This window comes from Peromyscus maniculatus, chromosome 2 (genome assembly GCF_049852395.1).
Source record: "Peromyscus maniculatus bairdii isolate BWxNUB_F1_BW_parent chromosome 2, HU_Pman_BW_mat_3.1, whole genome shotgun sequence".
NCBI lineage: Eukaryota > Metazoa > Chordata > Mammalia > Rodentia > Cricetidae > Peromyscus > Peromyscus maniculatus.
The window spans coordinates 116,890,560-116,914,798 of NC_134853.1; the positions used below are offsets into that span (position 1 = coordinate 116,890,560).

Sequence of the window (24,239 nt, forward strand, 5' to 3'; positions counted from 1 at the left end):
CAGTAATGCTCAAAAGTCACGTCTTCAGAGCTCTCCTACTTGATTACAGACATAGGCTTCTTTCTAATTCTTTGTCAGGATTTATTTTCCCTCACAGAAATTACCACTAATGTGTATTGTGTGGGTAGCTGTGTATGTTGGTGTTCCCAACACAATTCGATTTTCATAGGTTGAGATGGAAATCTTTACTTCAGTAAAATTGATGGTGAATAAAGTTTCAATAATATTTAGTGAGAAACATTACATAGCACAGTGAAAAATTAACAATACTTAAAATGAGGCAAATGTGTGGTTGTTCCTTCTGCTACCTCAGGATTTGATAACTATAATAATAATATACCAAAATATGTCAATACCTATTGCTATTAGCAATATTATTAAAAATATAAAAGTATTCACATATTTGATATTATTAACATTAAATTATATCAATATTTAATATTATTAACATTATTAAGTAATGTTAGCATTATACTCTTTACCAGTGGAGTGTCACTCTGTCTGTGTGTATGACACACAAAGCATTTCACAGAGGTCTGATGGATTACTGTCTATATTTGCTTGCATACCTTTGTACCTTGTAGCTAAAGTTTTCCATTCAGCTCCTGTGGTCGGCCGCTAGTACCCAAGTAAACACACAGTGCTTATATTATTTAAACTGTTTGGCCTAATGGCTCAAGCTTCTTGCTGTCTAGTTCTTACATCTTAAATTAACCAATTTTTATAAATCTGTACATTGCCACATGGCTTGAGGCTTACCAGTATCTTTATATGCTGCTTCTCATGGTGATGGCTGGCATTGTCTCCTGACTCAGCCTTCCACTTCCCAGAATTCTCCACTCTGATTATTCCACCTACACTGTACTTCCTGCCTGGCTACTGGCCAATCAGCATTTTATTTATCAATCAGAGCAACATATTTCACAGCATTCAGAAAGATATCCCCAGCAGAACCAGGTTTCACACATCATATGGCATTATTTTATATGTAGAGGGCCACTATGACAATTAATGGACATGTACTTTTGCAGTGTCTATCAAAGTGCCTCATATAATTTGTTATATCAAGAATATTTATTATCACTCTCTACTACCTTTTTGTTCCTTCTGTCATTTTCCCCTGGTACATAAGCTAGAAGTTGGCTTGGCACTCACTGAACTTTATTGACTTCCTAGGCTCTGCTGACTAGGAGGAAAGCAAAGGAGCTGCTGGACTTGGAACTACCACCATTAAAACAAGGAACGATATATTGTAGACAATAAGAGCAACAGATCAAATTCTTTAAGCGCCTTTTCTTACCTATAACACATACTAACCAGCTTATCAGTTTTCAGTGAGGGCATCCCTGAACTTGAGGAGAAAATGCTTGTGGGCATAGGATAAGGTGGAATAAATCTACTTTTGGGCGCATCATGGAGAAGTGGATGCATAGAAACAGGAGGTCTTAGAGGGAAAGGGAACTTGTGGAGGACCAGTAACTGTACTTCAGATCCATTTTCTCTGGAAGCCTTGTGTACCCAATCACACTATGCCAGCAAGGGGTAGGTGATGAAAGTAGTATTGCACACAGAAGAGGAACAAAAGCAATGTCATTCATGAGCACAGGAAACAATAAATTACACAAAATGGCCAACTAATGAGAGCTATGAAGAAATATGTTATAATTAGCACAACTAACAAGCCAATCTAGGAGCAGTAGAGTAGAAAACAAACAATGAACACTAATTCAAGCAACTAGAGAAACAACAGTCAAAATTATCAGAGTTAGTGGGGATTTCTCAACAACAACCTTTAATATCAATGGCTCTAACACACACACACACACACTGGGCATGGGGGACATAGATGAAGAAACATAGAATAACATATTGTTTCTAAGAAACACATCTTACAGGCAAGTGCACCCACGGCCTGAGAGTTATTAGAGAGAAAATAAGCTATAATCAAGCAAAAGAAAATTAAAGAACATACAGTTCTAACTATTCTGGTATCTGAGAAAGTAGATTTCAAGTCCAAACTAGTTGAAAGTGACTTTTAAAAAGGCACTATAAATTCATAAAGAGAACAATCAGGACAATTACAACTAAACAAGACTCAAATCAAATTCAGGGCTACCAAATTCACAAAATCAACAATAGTGAAGATAAAATGCCAGAGGAATGCTGAGGTGATACAGGGTGATTTCAGTAAGCCACTCTGATCTCTAGATAGCTCCTTCACATTGAAAATCAAAGGTAGAAAGAATCAAATTACACTGTAGATAAAACTGTCTTAAGAGACAGCTAGAGGAATTCCTTCCAACAGAAACATACACATAGAACCTTATCTAAAATGGAACATATTCTACACCACACATGAGCTCTTACCAGATACAAAAGAAATAAAAAATATTTTTGAGCTGAACAAGGACAATAGCAACAAGCATACCTATGAGACCCAAACCCCACACAAAGAACTACAGGCAACTAAGGAATTCTGAGAATGATAGAAAATGTCTTCTCCAGGAAGAGTCCATCAATTGGTTATCCAATACCAATTCATCATCCTTGAAAACATACATGAAAGTCACATTATACAGAATATTTAGGGATATATATATATATATATATATATATCATACACATACAAACATGCATATATATATATATATATATTTGAAAATGTACATAAGAATCAATAGTTAACAAAAAATTGAGGCTGTAGATTTGAAAGAGAGAAAGGAGGGCTACTTGAAAGTGTTTGGAGGAAAGAAAGAGAAGGAAGAGATGGTAATATTGTATTAAAATATTAAAAATATAGTAAATAACTTTTAAAAAATTTCACTAAAAGAAGACCCAGATGAGTGGATGTGTTCTCTTGAACACTGGCACCAGAATATTCATGAATATTATACCCTAAAACTAGGGACAACTCAGATACATAACCACAGAGAAAATGACAACACATTCAGACACTGTATTGCATATAAAGAGGAATCTTAAAACAAGTTGATGAGTTAGAAAGTATGAGTCTACCAAGTCGATCACAGTCCTCGGGGGAGGACTTGTCCTGGAGGAGATGGGAATGGAGGGTGGGCTGGGGGTAAGGGGAGGGCGTGGGAGGGGGGAGAATAGGGGAACCCATGGCTGATATGTAGAACTGAATGGTATTGTAAAATAAAAAATATATATCACAAAAAAAAAAAGAAAGTATACTCAGAAAGTGATACTGAGGTAGCAAAAGAGACATAGAAGGAGATAATCATAGTCAATGATAACTGTTATTTATTTACAAAAAGGAAATTCCCATGTACGTGTATATGTTCTAATGTAAATATTGAAATAGTTCATATAATTGTTAGAAATGCTGTGTATATGCTAAGTTCTTATATTACCAATAGGTTTGTATCAAACTCAACTTTTAAGACATTATATATTAGCTTCAAAAAGTCTCGCAAATGAAAAGAAGAATGTATCTGTTTATTAATTAGTCCCGATCCAATATTCTTTCCAAAATATGCAAAGACAAAGAGCTTACCAGGCACATCCTTGTTGCTTCCAAACATGTGGCCTCATCTAATAATCTCAGCAGCTCCTGAAACTGACTGTCCTCATACCCAAAACGCTCCCCGAAGGTGATGGAGCAAATGATATTGGACACTGCATTGTTGATCTTGAAGTGAGGGTCAAAAGGCTGTCCTGAGGTGGGGAGACGTCATGTGTCTTTCAAAGATATTGGTTTATTTCCTTCCTTTGATCCTTCCTTCCTTCCTTCCTTCCTTCCTTCCTTCCTTCCTTCCTTCCTTCCTTCCTTCCTTCCTTTCTCTTTCTTTCTTCCTTCTTTCTTTCCTATTTCCTTCCTACCTTCCTTCCTACATTCCTTCCTTCTTTCCTTCCTTTCTTCCCCCCTCTTTCTTTTTTATAAAGATTCTATACTCTGTGACATAAAATATGAACATCAAATGAATAGGTTTAGCTACAGCCCTCTACAGGGGATCTGGCATGATTCAAGGACTTTGTCAACATCTGTGAAGTCACATAGAGAACCAAGCTTTAAGTTCAACAATTTGCTTAATGACCCATTTGTTTGCTTAGCTGTATAACTCATGGGGCAAGGGCATGGCTAGATGTTCACTGTTCAGTCCTCAGTGCTTAGCATAGTATAGACCAAAGACTAGAATTTAGGCAATTAATAAGAATCTGTTCAATGAATGAAAGGGCTACAGCCTCCTGCATTGTCCTATAAAGGACTCACCTTCCTCCTCTCCTATGGCATCTGCAAGATGGAGGGCCTCCTCCTGTATAAGCTGCTCTAAGCTCTTCTTCCCCAATCCAAAGTTCTTGAGTGTCATTAGTGCAAACCTTCTTTGTTCCTTCCATGTCTGGCCATTGGACATGATCAATCCTGGAAAGAAAAGATTCAGCATTATAGCACTGTGATTCTGGTTAAAAGTACTAGAAAAGTACTAAGACATGTGCACAATGAAGAAGAAAGGCCAATAAGTGAATTGATAGCTGTCCACAGACAATCACAATGTAAGTGACTAACATATTCTGGTGACTTGCAACAGTACCTAGTTTAGTAAGTACTTCTTATGTATTATATAATTTTGTACTGATAGAACCTCTACAGGTTTATCACCAATTAGAAAAATGTCCACTTCAATTGGTAAAACACTGAGGTATGATAATAAATTTAAAGTAATCTTTGAAAGACAACAAGTATGTGAACAGCCAGGTGTTCAAGTTTCCTTGGTTCTAAAGCCCCAAGTTGATTAGTAGAAATATGTCCATTTATGTCAGAATGAGTACCAGGAATGCCCTCATGGATAGGACAAGGCACACATTGCTAACAAAGCAACAAAGACATTATAGAAGAGATTCTAGCAAAGACAAACTTAAAAAGATGACAAAATGACTCAAGAAGTTAAGAAGGATGAATGTTCCTCACACACACATACATACACAAATGCAGCGGTGCAGCAGAGGAGGGACATGCTGCTGTGATTAGCATCCAGCATGTCTCAGTGCACATATAATGCCAAACTCCTGTCCAGATATTACCTTTCAGCACAATGTTCAATTCTTTAAAGAAAGGTCCTGGTTTCCATCTCATGTATACTTTCATCAACTCAGTCATTTATTTCCTGAAACTCTCCTTTTCATTCTGGATCTTTCAGTTACATTACTTATTCTTTGCCAGAAATTTCCTATAATTTTTATTGTCTTATTTTAACTATCAAATCTTGAAATATTGGAGTTTTTTAAGATGAGGTCTAAAACCTCTCTTCTATACTAAACTTTATTTCAGGAAATCTAGTGAACTCCTATCATTTAAATAGCCCCTTCTGATAGTCAAACTGTAGTTTGTCCCAGAAGGCACACACTCCTGAATCACACTCCTGATAAACATTGCCAGTTGCAGAACTTACACTCACCATATGTATGACAGATGTCATTATTAGATTCCTGAAACTCTCAAATGGAAGTCAACATCACTAATCATTGACCTGTGTTCTGTCATTGTCATCTTTGCATCACTCACAGCTCCTGCAGTGTCCTGAGAACCCCATTTTCCTGGCATCGAAGTCAAATGTCATGATGGCTTCTCTCTTGAATGACTGCAGTCCACGAGCCTGTATGGCACCATCCCAGTCTAACCTACTGTCATTTTTGTCATCTTGAGTGTTCAGACTCCTTCTTTCATAACTTACAATGGTAATATCTTTGCTATCGTTCTTATGTTCTCTGCCTGGCATCCTAAGTGTGCCTGAAAATGTGTAATATTTGATTTTTTTTTTCTCCCACCCAAACCACTTAAGAGTTTCTCTTGATGTTTTGATAGAAACCCAAGAGCTGGGCTCTTTCTTGCCAACCTTAACAGTTTTATGTCCACTTGAATATGTCCTTCAGATACTATACTTGCCACACTGAAAACCTTTCAATTCTTCAAGATCTCTGCTTTCTTCTCTCATCAAGGATATTCGATCCGTATAGTATATTTTTTCAAACTACTAAATGAATACCATTATTTCAAAAACTTTTCCTGAATCCTAAGCCACCTTGGATGTCTTTGATAAGTGCTTTACTATTGTAGAATGACAGGATTTTAATCAAAATAGCTAATTGATTCAGACTTTTTTGTTAGATGAATTATGTATCACACAATGAGAAGGATTTTTATCTATTCTGGTCAGTCTTAATCAATTACGCCAATGATTCTGCTTCTCCCAATAGATAATGTAGTCAAAGATGTAAAATTAATGGCTGATTGTTTCAAGGAGCAATTAGAAATGGCTAAAAATGAAGTTTTTAGAGGTTAATAGAGTTGGAATCTGTTTTCAACTTTCAGACAGATAAGTTGATTTAATGATTAGTTTGTGTACTCATGCTAGTCTATTCTCACACTGTCTGGAATGCTAGAGATCCCTGTGTGGCATGGCTTTAATGATGTAGTTAAAGGAGCCATAATCAAGATGAGCAGCCCCGGGAAGAAGCTGTTCATATCCATTTTTTTTGGACAGAGTGTTGGAGTAGGAAAAGGGAAGTGAAGGCTCAGCGTGTTTGGCTGTGGTAGATGCTGTTACTTCCTATCCTAGAGTTCTTCTGCAGGACATGTCTCTTCTCCAAGTCTCTCTTGCAGGGATACACCGTAAATCCTTTGATAGTTGCTTTCATCTAGGTAATGTTGCTTCTAGCTGACTTTGAAGATAACATTTCATGAAGGAGTTTATTTACAAGAATGTTGTAGAATTACAGACATAGAGGTGCTTTTAACAAATCATATCCACACCTCATGCTGTACTAGAAACAATATATGCATTTTTTATTTTTAACAGTTTCATATATGTAGTACTTGTTGATCATACCCTTTTTCGACTCCCACCCTACACCTCTCCCTCGAACCTCTCCTAATGTGTTCCATTTTCCATCAACATTCAGGGTTTTTTAAAAAATAACCCACTAAAGCCAACAATGCTGCCAGTAAACTTACCATTGTTTTTAAAGACACGTTCTCTGAGTGGTGTAATGGGACGTTTCAAAAAGTTTTGTTCCATTTGAGTGAAAGCTTCTTTGATTAAGGGCAGTCCAGTTACGACCACTGAGGGGATGTTACCAAAATCCAGGCTAATTAGGTTTCCATACTTCTTCACAAACTGAAAAACATTTCAATAGCCATAGGTAAGTCTGATGTGTCAGTGTATCAAGGGATGGCAGGCATGTGTGGGTCTAATGGGACATGTGTTGAGCGATCTCTATATTAATATGAATGGAGGGATTGTGGGAGCCCGTTCTGGGGTTCCTCGTGACTTTACCCAGCAGGTCCGAATAGAGGATGATCAGGACCACGGGCCTGAGTGCAGGTGTCTGAGATGGTCTGCACTTGGCTGTGCTGGGGGAGGAGGTCTTTTGCTCCACCCCTTGGCGTCTCTATAAAAACCCTGGACCAGAGACAGTCGGGGCCCCGTTGGAATAGGTTCCAGGCCCTCTCGAGGCTATCCTTTATTTTCTATCTGTTTATCTCCGCAAGATTCTCCGCTATAAATCCTTCTATCTAATATTTCCTGCTGCTCGCACTCAAGAAAACTCTGGGAAGCTGTGGGGGTGGTGGGTAAACGCCCCACAGAATGGCGCCGTGAACAGGGACTAAAGAAAAAAAAGGGACTAAAGAAAAAAAGGACGAAAGAAAAAAAAAAGGGACAAAAAAAGGGGGGACTAAAGACAAATGAACAGGGACTTAAGACAAAGTAATAGGGACTAAAGATAAAGGAAAATAATAGTTTTATTACAGAGTTTTTGGTGAAAGTGCTGAGTCAGCCCTGCCAGTGGAAAGGCATGCCGGTGTTATGGAATATATATATTTTTATATATATATATTTTTGGTGAGGCAGGGGTTTTATCCTCGAGAGAAAAGGAAAGCGGACTGGAAGGATGTCCGATGCTGCAGCGAAATTCTCTTCTGTCAAAATTTTCTATCTTCTATCCCTTTCTCAAATTCTATCTGTGAAAAATAAGTAAGGTATAGGGTAGTAATATAGTTTAGGAAAAAGTAGAAGTGTAAGATTGTGTAGGAAAAATAAGTAAGGCAACTAGACAGAAAAACTCTTCAATTTTCTAACTTTGGGGGCTTTGAAAGCAAACTGGGGGAAAAAATCTTTCTTTGGGCTTTACGGGAAGTAAAAAAGCTCTTCTTTGAGCTTATGGGGAAGAAAAAGTTTCCTATGGAAGCTTTTGACCTGGGGACAGCTGAAATGCCAAATCCAAGCGGCAGGAGAAAGTAATTTCTCCCTGAGGCAAAAATGGGGGTGTAAGAAGTCAAAGTTTAAAGTTGGAAAGTTTTGGGAAAAGTTGGTCTTTCTCCTGGGGGGGAAAAAAAAATCTTTCTCTTAAACTCTAAAGCTTTTCTTGGAAAATTTTTGGGGAAAATCTCTCTAAAAAGCCTTAATCTTTCTCAAAAGCTCTCAAACTTAAAAACTAAATTTGTCCTTCTGGGAGATGACAAGAATTAGAATCACCTGAAGATATTAGTATGGGGACCACCTGCGATTAGCTCTAAGGGAAAACAACTAAACCTCTTAAGACAGCAAAACCTCTAAGTTCTTTCAAGCTTTAAAAATCCTCCCTGCAATGCAGGAGGCAAGGACAAGTTTCTAAAAACCTCTTCTACGCTCTGTCTCTTCAAGCTAGTAAAAGACAGTGGGTCAGAGTACCCTGAGGGAAGCGCTTGGGGGAGAGTGTGGGTGAAGAGCTAGAGAGAGCCCAAAAGGGCAGGAAACTTGACCTGAGAAAAGCAAAAAAGCCAAGCTTTTCAGTTACAGCAGAGCTGAGGCAGCAAGTGCTTTGTTTCTGAGTATTTCAGAATGGACAGGTGCTCCTAATCTTCCTAATACAAAGAGCCCCTGAAGCAATGCAAACTGTTAGCATTGTATCCTCACTTCTGACCAAAAACCCAGAGGTGACTGGCCAGCATCTCTGAGTTGGAGTGCATTTCGGGGATACTAGGGTTCCTGCAGTTGCAAACTTCCTGGAGCACAGAGCTGAGGCAGGAAGGTGCAGGACCCAGGGAAAGATTGCTAATGAACAAACAAAGCTAAAGCCGGTGGGAACGGCACAGTTGTCTGCTTTCCTACAAGTCGCAGGTTGAAAGGTCCACAGCTGCAAAAAGAAATCCGAGAAAAGCTTTCCTATCAGAGAAAGGACCTTTCTGGGAAAACAGTAAAGCTGAACTGGGTCTGAAGCAGTCGTGCTGCCGAGTCAGAACGCTGTCTGGGGAAAGAGCCCAGCCAGGGCAGAACAGAACTATCCAGGAGTAAAGCTTGCTTTTCTGTCAGAGAAAGCACCTCTTTGAGAAAGCTTTGTTTCAACTGACTCCCAGTGAGATGAGGGAGTGTAGCCCTGAGGGGTGATTGCCTCTGGCATAAGCTCTGTCCTTGAGCACCCAGACAAACAAACACAACCCACTGGGGGACTGGGCCAGGTGAAGGCCTGAAGAGGCAAAACACCTGTCCTAATGGGAGTTTAGAAATGGCGAAAACCTCCCTTGCTAAGCTTGATTTATGAACACAAACCTCAGACCCTGAAAAATAGAAACAGACAAAAGCCCCTACCTTCAGTAGCAGGGAAAGCCACCACTGTAGTGTCGGAAACTGTTTCTGGGGTAGAGGGGATAAATTGAGACCAAACTGGGAACTGTCTGGGAGAAAGCCTCTGAAGAAACAGAGAAGGGACATAATCCTCCCCAGAAAATGTGACCTGAAAAAGCTGCTAGAATTTGAGGCAGATTCAGGGGGAGAAAGAAAGCCCCTACCTCCAAAGGCAGCTAGCAGAGGTACAGAGCCGCAGACAGATAGCTGAAGCTCTGTACCTGGGGAAGGAAGGAGCAAGCAAAATGAGAATAAAATCAGTGGGAAAAAAATCTCTGAAGGAGCTATGGAAAAGCTCTGTTGCAAATGATCTTGTTTTTCACTGACTGGCTAAAACAAACACAAGCCCTGAGGAAAATTGCTATCAGAAATGCCAGCCTCAATGCGCGCTAACGAGGCAGGTGTGGTTCTGATTCGGGGGCCAGTGTCTGGTGAAGGAGAGACACCTGTTGAAGCCAGCTGAGGAGAGACCAGAAACCTCCCAATGTCCCATAATTGAAAATGTAAAATGCTTGTTCAAATCTCCCATTGAAAAGGCAAAAAGCTTTGTTCAAACCTCCCGGGCAAGAATTTGTAAGCAAGTCTAGTGAAAGAGAACCAGTTGACTCTCAAACCCGAAAAGAAATATGGGAAATGATATAAGGGACTGATATTATTATGGACCGATATAAGGGAAATGCATTCTGGGAAAGGTAGTTTTTCCACTAAAGATGGTGACATTGCCCTGAAACACTTGTCAGCTCGAAAATACATTCATGGTAAACTTAAAATACAGCTTTTAAAAGAATAAGGAGGAAAATCGTCTAAGAGTTTAAGTGTCAGTTCCAGTGAAAATTTGAAAGGGTACAGAACTAAGTGCCTTGCGGTTTGGGGCTCCGTTGGTAAAATGCCTTATTTACCCTAATAGCTGTGCAAAGTTTTTACGGTAGTTGGATGACAAAAAGCTACCTTTAAGAGCAAACAAGCCACTTTAAAATCCTTAAAACAAGGGAAAGCAGTTTAAACACTGAACGTTGTCTTAGATATGAAGAAACTTATGTTGAAATTAAAAAAGTTCTTTGCCTTGAACGAACTGCCTGCAATGAGTAATTCCTTTGCAAATCTAATAAGGAGACAAGGAAACAGGCATTCAAAAAAGAAATGACTGCTTTATAGATGGGAAACAAACTTCAAAAAATCTAGCTGTCTTACAAAAGAGTTGCTTTACCTGAAAGTTCCTTATAAGAAATCAATGCTAAATATCACAGCTGCTAATATCAGGAGTTAAAGCTAATGAAGTGAAAATACTAAATGCTGAAACTCAAGTGAAATGGAAAGATTCCTGCTCGGGATTATGGAAGGGTCCCGATCCTGTGTTAATATGGGGTTGAGGACACGTTTGTTTTTTCACAAGAGGAGAAAGAAGCTCGGTGGTTACTGGAGCATTTTGTAAGGAGCGTGGAACTAAGGAAGGTCAGCTCCAATGAGGTTCTTATAAAGGAACCAGAATGAAAGTGGTTCGATTAGTGCTATTGAGGTTTTGTCACTGGTTTAATGCAAACAGTGAGGAATAAGAGTTCGGAGCTGTGCCGCTTTTGGCTTTACTAGCTCCTTTAGAGAAATACTTTATATCACCTAATAGCTGTGCAGTATTTGGTGATGAGCTTCACCCTCAGTGTGAAGTGAAGTTTTTCCATAGAACAAACCAAAAGTGCTGCTGTAATAGAAATGTTTGTCTGAATTGAGGCATTTAGGGGAACTATTATGAATATGGGTGAAGGGACAGCCTCTAGTTAAAAACCATCTACCGCTGACAGTACATCTCTGCCGGTTCGGAAAGGCCAAGAGAACTACGCAACTTTGGGGTGTGGCTTTGTCCTGAGAATGTTACAATCCCCTAGCAACAAGTATCACAACTCTATAATGACAACACTCACTAAATCCCAGTGCTTTATAACAAAGCTAACTATAAACTGTAAACTTTAGAAATGATGTACGTACTTCCTGTCTAGTTAAGAGAATCTTTATAATAGAGATAGTGATAATAATTAAGAGTAAGAAGTAGAGAGACGAATATAAGATATGTGAGTTTGTAAAATTCTGTCTTGTTAGATCTGTGTTAAGAAATCTTTAGGTGTTTGCTAAGTTAGATATATGCTAATGGTAGCCTATATAAGTTTGTAAAATAGATCAATAGAGTTCCTTTAAGAATATAAGCTTGTAAGAAGTATCTAAGGTAGTCTTAAGACATGTAGTAATAAGCTTGTAAGATGCTAATTGTAAATGTAAGTTTAAATAAGAAATAAGATAAGTATATAAGAATTAATAGGAAATATATTTGCTAAAGTAGTTCTATAAAGTATAAATAAGTAGATGTTAATATGTTGTATGTGAGTTTGTAAAAATGTGTAAATGTTGAATGAGTCTAAATGCTTTGCAAGGCAAAAAAATGTTATATGTGAGTTTGTGAAAAAGTGTAAATGTTAAGTGTGAGTCTATTAATGTATATGGTGAAAACACCTGAGACACAGGAGATAGTGTCCTAGTAGACTGCAAAGCAGGCAGTCTAAATGATTTCAAAAGCTCCAGAAGCCGCTAAGAAGCTAAGAATGGCGGACGCCAGAACCAGCACAAGGCATCCGCAGCTGAGATCCGTGAAATATCAACGCAGCACAGAAAAACCTGAGCTAACAGCAAAAACGGTGCGGTTTAAAATCTTACTATAACTAAAAAGGTCTGTCTGTGAGAACAAAAGTTGCAGAGACGCTTGTTTGAACAAAAATTATTAACTGCAAAAAGTTTTGGTTAAAAAAGTCTCTTCATATTTGGAAGTAAAAGCCTGATACCAGAATTTATTTCTTATTTAAACTTTTTGAACTTAAAATGAGATAAAATTACAAAAACATTTTGGTTATGGATTTCTTCAAATTTGGAAGACTAGTACCAATATTTATCATTTGAATTTTGGTACTTAAATGAAATGAACAATAGAGATTTCATTGCAATGGGACAATTTTGAGCTTACTTATAGTAATGACCTAGGAACGGTTTTCTGGAATTGGGTTAAAAATGAAACTGTTTAAATGAAGAAATGTATTTCTACTTAGAATCAAGATGCAATTTTGTGTATGCGTATATGCTTTATTAACTGGAGATTTATGAATTGTTTTGTGGAACTGTTTATGTAAAAATGGAATTACTTATGGAACTGGTTTTGTGTTACAAATGGAACTGTTCAAACAGATAAGTTTGGGTTCCTCTAACTAGGTTTGAGACTTTGTTTAAAAAATTATAAAGAAAAGGAGGAGTTATGCGATTGAATTATGTTCGCAGAAACCTATTGATATTAATGCACCCTGGTTTTGTGGAGTTAAGAAAATGTTTAAGTTTGATGTGAATACATCAAAGTTTTCCTATGTTCTGTTAACAAGAAAATTCAAATGAGTGAGTTAAAGTTGTAAGACGGAGAAAATTGTTAACTATATATAGCACCATATATGCTAATTCAAATGGTTCGGTTAAGAGTTTGCTTTGAGTTGTAAGATTGAGAGAATTGTGACTATGTATAGCAATATTTTGTTAACCTGTTAATGGTAATGATGAAGCTAAGGGATTCTTTAAGTTTGTAGTCGCCTTAAGAGTTTTGGTTTAGAAAGGGCTTGAGGCAGCTAAGACTGCTGTGGTCACCTTGGACCTAATTCAAAAGAGAAATGCCATTTATATCATCCTCTACTCCCATACTGGGAGGTGTAACAGCTATGGAGATTGCTGTAAGCCATTAATAGTTATTTTTTTATATATTAAGAAGGGGGGACCTGTGGGAGCCCGTTCTGGGGTTCCTCGTGACTTTACCCAGCAGGTCCGAATAGAGGATGATCAGGACCACGGGCCTGAGTGCAGGTGTCTGAGATGGTCTGCACTTGGCTGTGCTGGGGGAGGAGGTCTTTTGCTCCACCCCTTGGCGTCTCTATAAAAACCCTGGACCAGAGACAGTCGGGGCCCCGTTGGAATAGGTTCCAGGCCCTCTCGAGGCTATCCTTTATTTTCTATCTGTTTATCTCCGCAAGATTCTCCGCTATAAATCCTTCTATCTAATATTTCCTGCTGCTCGCACTCAAGAAAACTCTGGGAAGCTGTGGGGGTGGTGGGTAAACGCCCCACAAGGGATGCACCTTGGTCTATGGAAGTGTTTCTAATAAGGTTTTCTTGCCCTCTGAACTAAGTTCAAATTCAAATTCAAATGGAATGTATTTTATAAAAATCATTGATGCAGGACAGTATGAATTGGGTGGGCATCTATCATGTACTCCTAAAAGAAGGTATAAGTATATAAGTGTCAACAAATAAACAAGCTCTCCACTCAACCATTCTAAAGTCCAATAAAGGCAGAGAAAAAGACTCATGTGACCTTACAAATGCTGAGGAAGTTCTGTGCATATTTTGTATAGCTTTCAAGGACTTCTTAGAAAATCAAATGTCTGCTTATCTATAGAATGATGCTGTATACACAGCATCTGTTAGACATGAGATGTATATGTGTAAACAATAAGACTAAAACTAAGAGGAGTCCATGCCCATTTGGGTGGAAAAAGTACCTTGATGTAACAGAAATGTTTCAGTACAGTTTCTTCATCTCCACTTCACCAACTTCCAATTCTCTTTAGAATTTTAAATTTCTTCTTATACTTTCATTCATGCATTCACCGGTAAGAGCTGAATGAGCACCAAGTTTCCCTAGAAGTTTTTGTCTTAAAGAAAGCAAGCTCTCTAACCTGGAATCTAGTGAATGTAGAAAATGAAAAGCATTAGTCCTCAGAGTTCGAACTGTCTACCTACAAGTCTGTTGTAGAAATCATGGAAACCTGAGTGAAAATTACAGTATCAGTGTAGGGAAGAGAATATTCTCTGTTTATTCATTAGTAGATATGGAAAATGTAATAAAGGCTTGATTTCTAGAAGTGCAGTCATCTCTGAATATCTGGAGTGATGAAAGCATGTAGGCTGTATGGTCAACTGACTGTGGGATCCTGGGACAGCTGCTCTCTTCCAAGTCTTAGACCCCCAGTTATGAAAGAGAAAAAAAAATCTCCCTCAAATTGTTCTGTGGGTTGTAATGAGAATAGCACTGTGAGAAGCACTCTGTTTAGTTCCAGGCACCCAGCCGCCCACTGCACCTTTGACAAATGAATGAGCTCTGTGTTCAAAGGCTTGGAAATACAAATGCATGGTGAGAGCCAGCACAAGAGCCTACCAGTCCCAGACAGCCATACAAACTGTGTGAGTATTCAGCATATTTTGTGCTTCACCCAATTATTTATAATCATTCTACTATAGTTAGGTTCACCATTCTGGGGAGGCAAATAAGTTGTAGGCAGAGTAATCTAGCTAAACCTAGCTTTTGCCTGGAGGAGAGAAGTTGTCAGGCATTATATAAGATTGAAGACAAATACATTAATGTTGAGAATCCATAGAACCTTAGAGTTCCGTGGGAGATAGACTGCAGAGCAGCCATGACACCAAGGAAGTAGTTTGGGAGAGAAGGAGAGTGCCCAAGAAATGCATAATGTATAACATTGTTTGGTTTGAAATATGTTATGTGATCAATATTAAATTACTTTCACCTGTGTGCTTAAGAGTCAGAACTATGTAGACCCAAGCTCTGCTTTTTGTCTACCTGTGTCTTGTCTAACTGCAACAGTAGTGTCAAAGAGAAGGATTCAGTTCCTTCAGGTATCTTGGTCTTCTACCCATCTCCATGCATTGTTGCCCTACCACTTTGAGACCTGAATCTGTGGGAACAGTGTCAAATCGTATGTCATGATTTGGTCTCATCTGAGAATCTTGCACCCACATTGAAGACAGCCTAGACTCAGTTTTCTCTTTGTTACTTATCCATAGACCTTAATAATCTTATTTAACCCCAGTCAGTCTGCCCTGTCTTGGTCATAAATGCAGAACCAAAAAGTGAATGTATCTGAGTTTAAGAGCTATCAGTAATAGTTGTATGATTATTCAATAAATTTCTAATTTCATTTTGGTGAAAACTCAATGAAGAGGTGCTGGAAACTTCTTCAAATTTGGTTTAATCTAAATGACTCCTCACTGACAACATGTACCACTTAGATTTTGTACTTGAACTTAAGAAGTATCCAGAGGCTAAGTTCTGAGGTGAATGACTTCAACTCTTTGCATATATATATATATATATATATATATATATATATATATATATATTATACTTCAGCAGATTATATCAATAAATTTTATGTTGTTACCAACTAAGTAAAGATCAGGAAGTCAATTGACTCTGTATCTCTAGCCTTATGATTCTCAAATGTGTTAATTCAGTCTCCAATTATTTCATGTGAATTAAATGACCCAGATGATGTCTCAGGATATGTCAGAAGACAGGACATGTTTTTTTTTTTTTACTATGTAATGTTAAGCCAATAATTTTAAAAGAGGATAAAAGGGAGGTAGGCCATAGCTGAAGAGATGGTTTAGTTGGAAGGTTGCTCTTCAAGATAATCTGGGTTCTATTCCCAGCTCTCACATGACTGCTCACAGCTGTTTGTAACTCCCATTCCAGGGTATCTAACACCCTCTGTTGGCATCTGTGGGCACTAGGCAGGCATGCAATGCACAGACAAAGTTTTCAAATACATAAAAAAAATACAATAATTTTTAAAATAGAAGCTAGTCCAGAAGGCTAAAACAAGATTAAATCTAGAAGTAATAACAGAAAAGTGAAGAACAATGGATTAAAATATGAAATAAAATATTTAAGGAAAGCAATAGGACAGAACATTAATAGGAGGGATGAAATCTCCCAGTGTAGTGTAAGGAAACAAGGATCAGCAGAGGGAATGTTTAAAAAAAGAGAAATTTCATTCCAAGGACTAGTGAGACAAGACATTGGGTATTGAAGGAGCAACTTGAGAAAGACTTCACTAATTCAAAATTCTTAAACTTAAGAAGAAACAAAACAGAGTCACCCAGAAAGAAAATTGAAAAAAAAAAAATTCTACCAATTAATTTTCCCTTAAGGAGTAGGTAAGAAGGTTTTTTAACCTGCATTCTTAAAGCACTGGGCGTTGAGGTGTCTGTGTGTGTGTGTGTGTGTGTGTGTGTGTGTGTGTGTGTGTGTGTGTGTTCCTAATGGGGACAAGAAACCCATAAACTCTGCCTCCTCAAAGTTTAACATGTTTCTTTGCATCTTTGTGTTTGTTCATTTGTGTCCATATGTATGTGGATGAGTATGGAGACCAGAGTTCAATCCTAGGCATCTCTCTAAGGGGAGAGATGTTTTTTATTTTGTTTTTGGTCTTTTGAGTCAAGGTCTATCATTGGCCCAAGAAAGCTATGCTGGCTAGTCCATGACCTTGGGAGATTTACTTGTCTGATCCTCCCTAGTCTTGAGATTACAAATCCAGGCTACTACACTGGGCTTTATAAATGTAGGTTCTGGGGACAGAACTCAGATCTTTCTACCTGATTGGTAAATATCTCCCCTTCAAAGATCAATGCCAAGTTTTATCACAATGCAATGTAGATTAATATTCACTTCTTATCATCATGGTTCCTATAATTACCGAACAAGAGAATGTTGGTAAGCACATGAGAGAACAAAAGCAGGTCAGGCTCCTGGAAAAATTAGCTCTCATTAAAAGTAAGGTGGGAGGCAAGATGGAGGAGTGTGGTGGTTATATTTGTGCCTTCTGGATCATAGGTCCTCAAAATTTCTTGTTTGTCAATTCCTCATCTTTATGAACCAGAATACATACATATAAATGAAACTACTGGAAAATCAAAGCAGTAATCCAAAAGCAACTGGACATCTCAGGTGAGCCTCTGGTACAAAGCAGTTTTTGTTTCTTATATATCTAGCCTGTAGATTTAACCCCATCTTGAGAGGTTAAAAGAGTAAAAAGTCCAGAGAATAAGTGTTGAGTCAAATGATGTTGGGTTTTAGCCTTTCATTGCCATAACCTCAGGGACCAACATGGGAAAGTTAGATTCCTGTTCTTCTCAGCCAGTTTGCTCAGTGGAGTGTGGAAATGCTACCAGAAGGTAGCTCACAAGTGTGCCTGTTACGGAGCCTAAAGGAAAAGGAGCATGCGAACCAGAAGGAAGGCCTTCAGACTGTGATGATTGTTTCCCAATGGCAAGAATCCAAATAATTGCAAGTAAATTGTACCATTTTAGTCCACTTGTTTATACATGGAAATATCAAAATGTAAACTCACATAAAGGACAAAGTAAATGGATAAAAAATGACTCAAATAGGAAGAAGAGCCCCAGGGGGTCATCAGGAACATTGTGTGACACTAGGCATTTCACCTAAGCCCTGTAGTCACATCTAATTTAGCGGCAAAAGGAAGGTATATCAATATTTTTAATTAACTCAGGATCAAGTAAAATAATTTCTTGATCATATTACTTAAACAGCAGTTGACAGAGAGTAAACTTTAATTGAAATTCAGTATTTTTTTCCCAAAGCCATGAAAAATGCAGACCAGCCTGACAAGATCTCTGCCTTTTTGCCTCTGTGTGTTGTGAGTTTAACACCATAAAACCACATTAACGTCTCTAACCTACCATGGACTGCAGTAGTGCAGTTCATAGGTGGAGCCTTGCTACTCACACTACTTTTGCATCACATCTGGGCTGAGTCTCTGAGCAGAATCGTGAGATCCACAGCTGCACTGTTACAAAGAGTCTGCAGCAGAGCCTGTAGTGAAATCTGATCTTCTCCCCTTCTCTTATGGCAACACAGATGTCTCTTCCTCATAGAAAAGATGAAGGAAGATATCTCTGACTTTTATGCCCCTGTGGTGAGGTGTGACCACCTTACTCTGATGGATCCCTGAGGTCTGCAGCTGTCCTCTATGCTGATGAGGCTTTGGGGTGAATTTCTGTGAGTGTGGGGATCACAGACTGAGGTCACCAAGATTCATGCAAGAGACCCTTTATAACCAAAATTTACTTTTCAGTCACCACTCAAAAAGGGCAGTATTCAGATCCCCAACAGGATACCTCTGCAAGTAAAATTACCTTAAAACTGGAACATCTCAAGTCTACTGAGATGACACACTTTGGAATTCAGAGTTATGAAAGATTTTAAAATCAACTGCCATAATTTTTTTCAAATATCGACATGTCTCAACAAAGAAATAAAATAAACAAGGATAGAAAGCTGCAATGGTGTAAGTGGAGATCTGTATAGAAGATCTTGGCAAAGAAACAATGCTTGGGCTATGCAGAGAAAGCAGATGGTAAACAGCAAGATCCAGCACCAGACATGTTATAGCTGTGCCTCAATGTTCATCTCTTCCCGAAAATCAGGAAAGAGGAAGTGTAGATGAGAAAAATCTTGAAGAACGGTTGAAATTACCTAGTCTGACAAAATACAAGCCTGCCATGAAGAAACCAAGCTTAATTAAGCAAAATCACCACAATCAATATAGAAACTACAAACAGAAAATCTCTTGAAAGCAGAGAAAAAATAACTTACCACTTATGGGGGAGCCACAAAGGAAAGAATGAAGTGGGAAAACATCTAAAAATGTTAAGTGGAGTAGATCTTCAAACTAGTGTCCTACCATCCGGAAAGACAGTATGGGAATGGAGGGGAAAGGTATTCTGAGGAGGGGCACAGTGAAGAAGTTTCCTTCTGTTACAGCCTCCTCTGAAGGAATGGAAAAAGAAAGTGCTTGAGATCAGAAAGGTAACTGAACTTGAAAGGTCAGAAAAAAGACAGCAATGGAGGTTGATTAAGGGGCAAAGACAACAGACTCCTCTGCCTTTGAGTTCCAGCAGCACTGGACACTGACGAGCAGGTCAGTGTGTGATGTGGGTCTCAGTGTGGGGACAACACCTGAGCAGTGTGTCCGAGAGGGGAGAAGGCTTCTCCCTGTTTGTAGCCTTGTGTCAGCTTCACTACACATGGAAGTAGTGTTAGTAAAGTCCATGAGTGGCATGTGAGTGTTAAATAACACAGAACACTGGCTGAGAGGACGGTAAAATAGGTGTAAAGAGAGAGAAGATAAAGGCATCTACTGGGAATGTGCCCAAGAAACACAGAGGGAAGGGAAAATGGAAGAGTAAAGTAACAGAAATCCAAACAGAAAGCAATAAAAATAAGGAGTAAATATCCTTATATAACAATAAATACACAAAATGATCTAGTCTCCCCAGCTAATGGTAAGAGGTAGACATAATAAGTAAGGAACCAAAACATAGGAATAATTACTTTAAAAACCTAAATCATACTCTGTCTAGGCAAGGACATTGCTACAGATAAAAAGGGACATTGCAAAGGAGGATGGTCAGTGCAGCAAAAACATCTGCGGATCTTAAATGTGTAGGACACACACACACACACACACACACACACACACACACACACACACACTTGCAGCTGGAGAGGGAGAGGAAGAGAGCAGGAGGCCAACCAGACTCCCAGTGGAGCTGGAGACTTGATTGCATCTTTTTCTGCACTTGTGTAGCTGATAAAGTCATTAGGTGAACAGTCAGCAAGGATGCACAAAGACCAAACTAGTGTCAATAAGAGAGAACTGATGTTACAGAAAATTCTGATCAAGAGAGCAGTTTTTTTTTTCATTTTTTTTTTTATTCCCTGGATGAGAGTTTAACAAATTAAGTGAAGGGGGCACTTATACATTCTTCAAGCAGCAGCATTTATTTAACAAGGTGAACTATTCTGTCATCCATCTACTTAACATACTTAGAAGAAATGAAATCATAGGTAGTATGTTGTCAAATCACAATGGGTTAACAACGGAGATCTTTCATATACAGATAAGAAAATCAACTTTTTGGCATCAAAACATCGTGTGTCATAAATGAAGGCACAAGTTAGAAACCAGCTCTACTGGCTGAGTTAGCCTAGGGCCAGCATCAGCCTACCACTGCGTCCTCCAGCCCCCAGTGCCAGGATTCCTGTTCCTGCAGCTCAGGATTGGGTCAGGGCACAGCCAGGCACCCTAGCCCTTTCTTACCTGCTGTATCACCAGATGCGTCTGCTCCAAATCCAACTGGAACAAGTTGCCCACAAAGGGCAGGCGCCAGGGCCCTGGAGGGTGGTTCTTGGGGCGCCTGTTTTTTAGGTAGTTGGTCAGGAACAGGAAGGTGACAGCAGTCAGCAGCAGAGTCCTAGGATGGAGTGCTGCCCAGATGGCGGCTACCAGGGAGCCATCTGTGATAAGCATGGTAAAGGTTTGAGCTGGATCTGGTTCCCTGGGTCCCTTCCTAGTACGGACTTCCTCTGCTAAGTTCCACCCTGTTCCTTGCAGACCACGCCCCCGCTTTCGGTCTTACCATAGTCCCGGCCCTGTTCATTGTTCACACCATCTCCACTGGCCCCGCCCCATCTCTCTGTTCTGCCTGGGCGCCTACATCCTGCTTATCAGTACTGGGTAATGCTGGAGGCTTCCACAGAGCCCTCTGCTTCTCTGCACGTTTACCCAATCTCTTCCAGGCACCTCCCTCCTAACCTTTATGCTGGTGCTCTCGGCTTTGCCCTTTTTCCCAAGTCCTTCCTACCTGCAGGTACTTCTCCCCCACCCCTAGGTGCCAGGCATTGTGTTCCCAGCACTCCCCCCAGTGTGGTTTAAAAGGGCCGGCCAAGAATGGTTGTTTTTTCAGGAATTTGTTTCTCCTAAGCATTTGTATGGCTCTGGGAATTGTGATTTACATCCCAGCGGACTCCTGGTTTGTAAACAAGCTTTCCCCTGTGCTAGCAACCTTTTCAGAGGAGAGAGATTGTGTGGTGTGGTGTGTGGGTGACCAGATCTGTGAGGCTGCAGCACCTGTGACATAACAGAGAAAAGCCACCACTGGGAACTTTCTGAAATGATCCCTCCCCATGAACTGTGCTGTGCAGTTATGAAGGTGAGGAAAGGTGTTTAAAGCTGTATGTGTTTTTTAAAATCTTGTTTGGGCATCGTTCTAAAGTTCAGAGCAGCAATGCCAGTTTATTTCAGTGTTTGTAATCTCTTTGCCCAATTTCAACAAGACTAGAATATATTCTGAAATTAGAAGGCTCTGCAACTTCTCATATTCACAACTGATATCTGATATATCAATAATATCTTATTGACAAGTAATAATAAATTTGAATATAGTATCATGATTCTTGGTTTCAAAGTCCAGATGCATCCACCCTTACCAAGAAGAGGAAATGATTCCTACTATTTGGCTTCCACATGAGTATACACGGGTGTTAGAAAAGCAATATAACTTTACCAAATAAGAAACTACCAGTTGCATCCTACAGAAAGGGAAGAGATTTTTACCAACTCCCATCTGAAAGAGGGCTACTATCCAAAATACATAAATAACTCAAGAAGCTTGATATCAAAAAACCAAATAACCCAATTTAAAAAATGGAGTACATATCTAAACAGAGAAGTCTCAAAAGAGGAAATTCAAATGGCTGAGAAAGACCTAAAGAAATGGTCAGCATTGTTAGCCATCAGGGAAATGAAAATCAGAACTATTTTGAGATTTCTTCTTATATCTGTCAGAATAGCTAAGCTTAATAATACAAATGGCAGCTCATTCTGGCAAGGTTGTAGAACAAGAAAAATACTTCACCATTGCTGGGAGGAGTGCAAATGTGTACATTCACTATGGACATTAGTACAGTGGTTCCTCAGAAAAACGGGGATTGATCTTCCTCCAGAGCCAGCTACAGTACTCTTGCTTATATAAGCAAAGGATATTTCATCCTATCATATGGACACTTGCTCAATTATGTTCATTGCTGCTTTATCCACAATAGCCAGATATTATCTAGGAAACAACCTAGATAACCCTCAACTGAAGATTGGACAAAGAAGACTAGGGACATATAAACAATGGAGTATTACTCAACTCATTAAAAATATGGAATCATTCGAAAAACCAAAAAAAAAAAAAAAAAAAAAAAAAAAGCCGGGAGGTGGTGGCACACGCCTTTAATCCCAGCACTTGGGAGGCAGAGGCAGGCGGATCTCTGTGAGTTCGAGGCCAGCCTGGGCTACCAGGTGAGTTCCAGGAAAGGCGCAAAGCTACACAGAGAAACCCTGTCTCGAAAAACATATATATATATATATATATGGAATCATGAAATTTGCAGGCAAGTGGATGGAACTAGAAAAAAATCATGCTGAGTGATGGAATCCAAACCCAGAAAGATAGAGACAGTATGTATTCACTTACATCTGGATATTAGCCATTTAAAAATGATAATCAAGGTACAATCCATAGACCCAGAGAAGTTAGGTATAGTGAAAGGGACTGGGGGCAATACACGAATCTCCCTAGGAGGAGAAAATAAAACAGATTTTATGGGTGGGTTGCAGCAGAGGGGGGTGGAAGGACAAGAATGGGAGGATCAGTTGAGAAGAGGGCGGAAAGACAACATTGATGGAGGAAATGGGCAGAGAGACAGCTAGAATTGAAGGCCATTGAAGGGGAGATATAGAAACCCAGTGCAGTGGAAACTTCCTGTAAAATAGGAAGGTGGTTCTACTGAATTCTCCAAATAATGAAGGAGACAGAACCTCTACTGGCCATCTCTTATCAGCAAAGGAAGGTTCCAGTGCCAGGACTGAGTTCCATCCAATTGAGTTGTTGGCTCAAGTGTCTCATGGAAATCCCCAAGCAACTTAGGGTATTGTCAAGAGAACAGGTTTCTCTCCACAAACTGACACAAAGGCCATATTACTGGGGACAACACCCACACAACTCATTGAATATGTAGAGGTAGAGCTGGTGCCTGTATAGAACATTCACTCCCATGTTCTAGTGCCAATTACAGGGAAAAGTTCTCTGCAAGCTACCAAAAGAGAAAAGGAAACACCAATGAAACCCAATCACAAAACCTTTGATCTACAAAGCGATTTGACTTCAGAATATGCTAGGGCAATGATGGCATAAACCTTGGGGGAATACCTAACTGATGTCTGATTTGACCTAAGGCCACTCTATAAGATGGAACTCATACCTCACCCTGGCTGTGTAACCAAGAGCCAGAGTCTAGAGAGCCCAGACACTTAGGATAAAATCAAGCAATATTGGTCTTAAAAAAGGTAACAATAAAATGACTCTTAATGATATTCTACTATAATCATAGGTCTCAGAGATTCATGCCTAATTCAGCCATCATCAGAGAAGCTTCCTTCTGTAGCAGATGGGAACAAATCTAGAGACCAACAGCCAGATGTTGGTTGTTTTTGCTCTTTAGGGGGGCCCACCACCCAGCAACCAAATCAATCATACATGGAGGTTTATTTTTAATTATAAATGTCAGGCCTTACCTTGGCTTCTTTCTTGCCAGATTTTCTTAACTTAAAATATCCCATCTATCTTTTACCTCTAGACTGTTTCCTTTTCTTACTTTTATTTTGACTCCCTGGCTGTGTGGCAGTCTGCCTGGCCCCTTGATTCCTTCTCTGGCTCCTTCTTCTATCTCATATTTCTTCTTCTATTTATTCTCTCTGCCTGCCAGCCCCACCTATCCTTTGTCCTTCCTCACTATTGGCCATTCAGGTCTTTATTAGACCATCAGGGGTTTTAGATAGGCAAAGTAACACAGATTCAAAGAGTTAAAGAAATGCACATAAAGAAAGG

General features: G+C 39.3%; 1 protein-coding gene across 6 annotated transcripts in view; it reads right to left on the minus strand.

The window, feature by feature from the left end:
• LOC102903374 (cytochrome P450 2J4-like) overlaps positions 1 to 20,964 on the minus strand; it is a 49,127-nt gene extending 28,163 nt beyond the window's left edge. For 2 of the 6 annotated variants that reach the window (XM_006974026.4, XM_076564523.1), the window contains exons 1-4: positions 20,624 to 20,913; positions 6,974 to 7,136; positions 4,235 to 4,384; positions 3,518 to 3,678 (exon numbers count right to left, since the gene is read on the minus strand). In XM_006974026.4, coding sequence (XP_006974088.1) covers positions 3,518 to 3,678; positions 4,235 to 4,384; positions 6,974 to 7,136; positions 20,624 to 20,833 — 684 coding nt within the window. In that variant the 5' untranslated portion in view covers positions 20,834 to 20,913. Of the gene's footprint in view, positions 1 to 3,517; positions 3,679 to 4,234; positions 4,385 to 6,973; positions 7,137 to 14,197; positions 14,332 to 20,623; positions 20,914 to 20,942 lie in introns of those variants that run through there. The other 4 variants (XM_076564521.1, XM_042271433.2, XM_076564522.1 and 1 more) reach the window with 4 other exon arrangements.
• Positions 20,965 to 24,239: the final 3,275 nt, after the last annotated feature.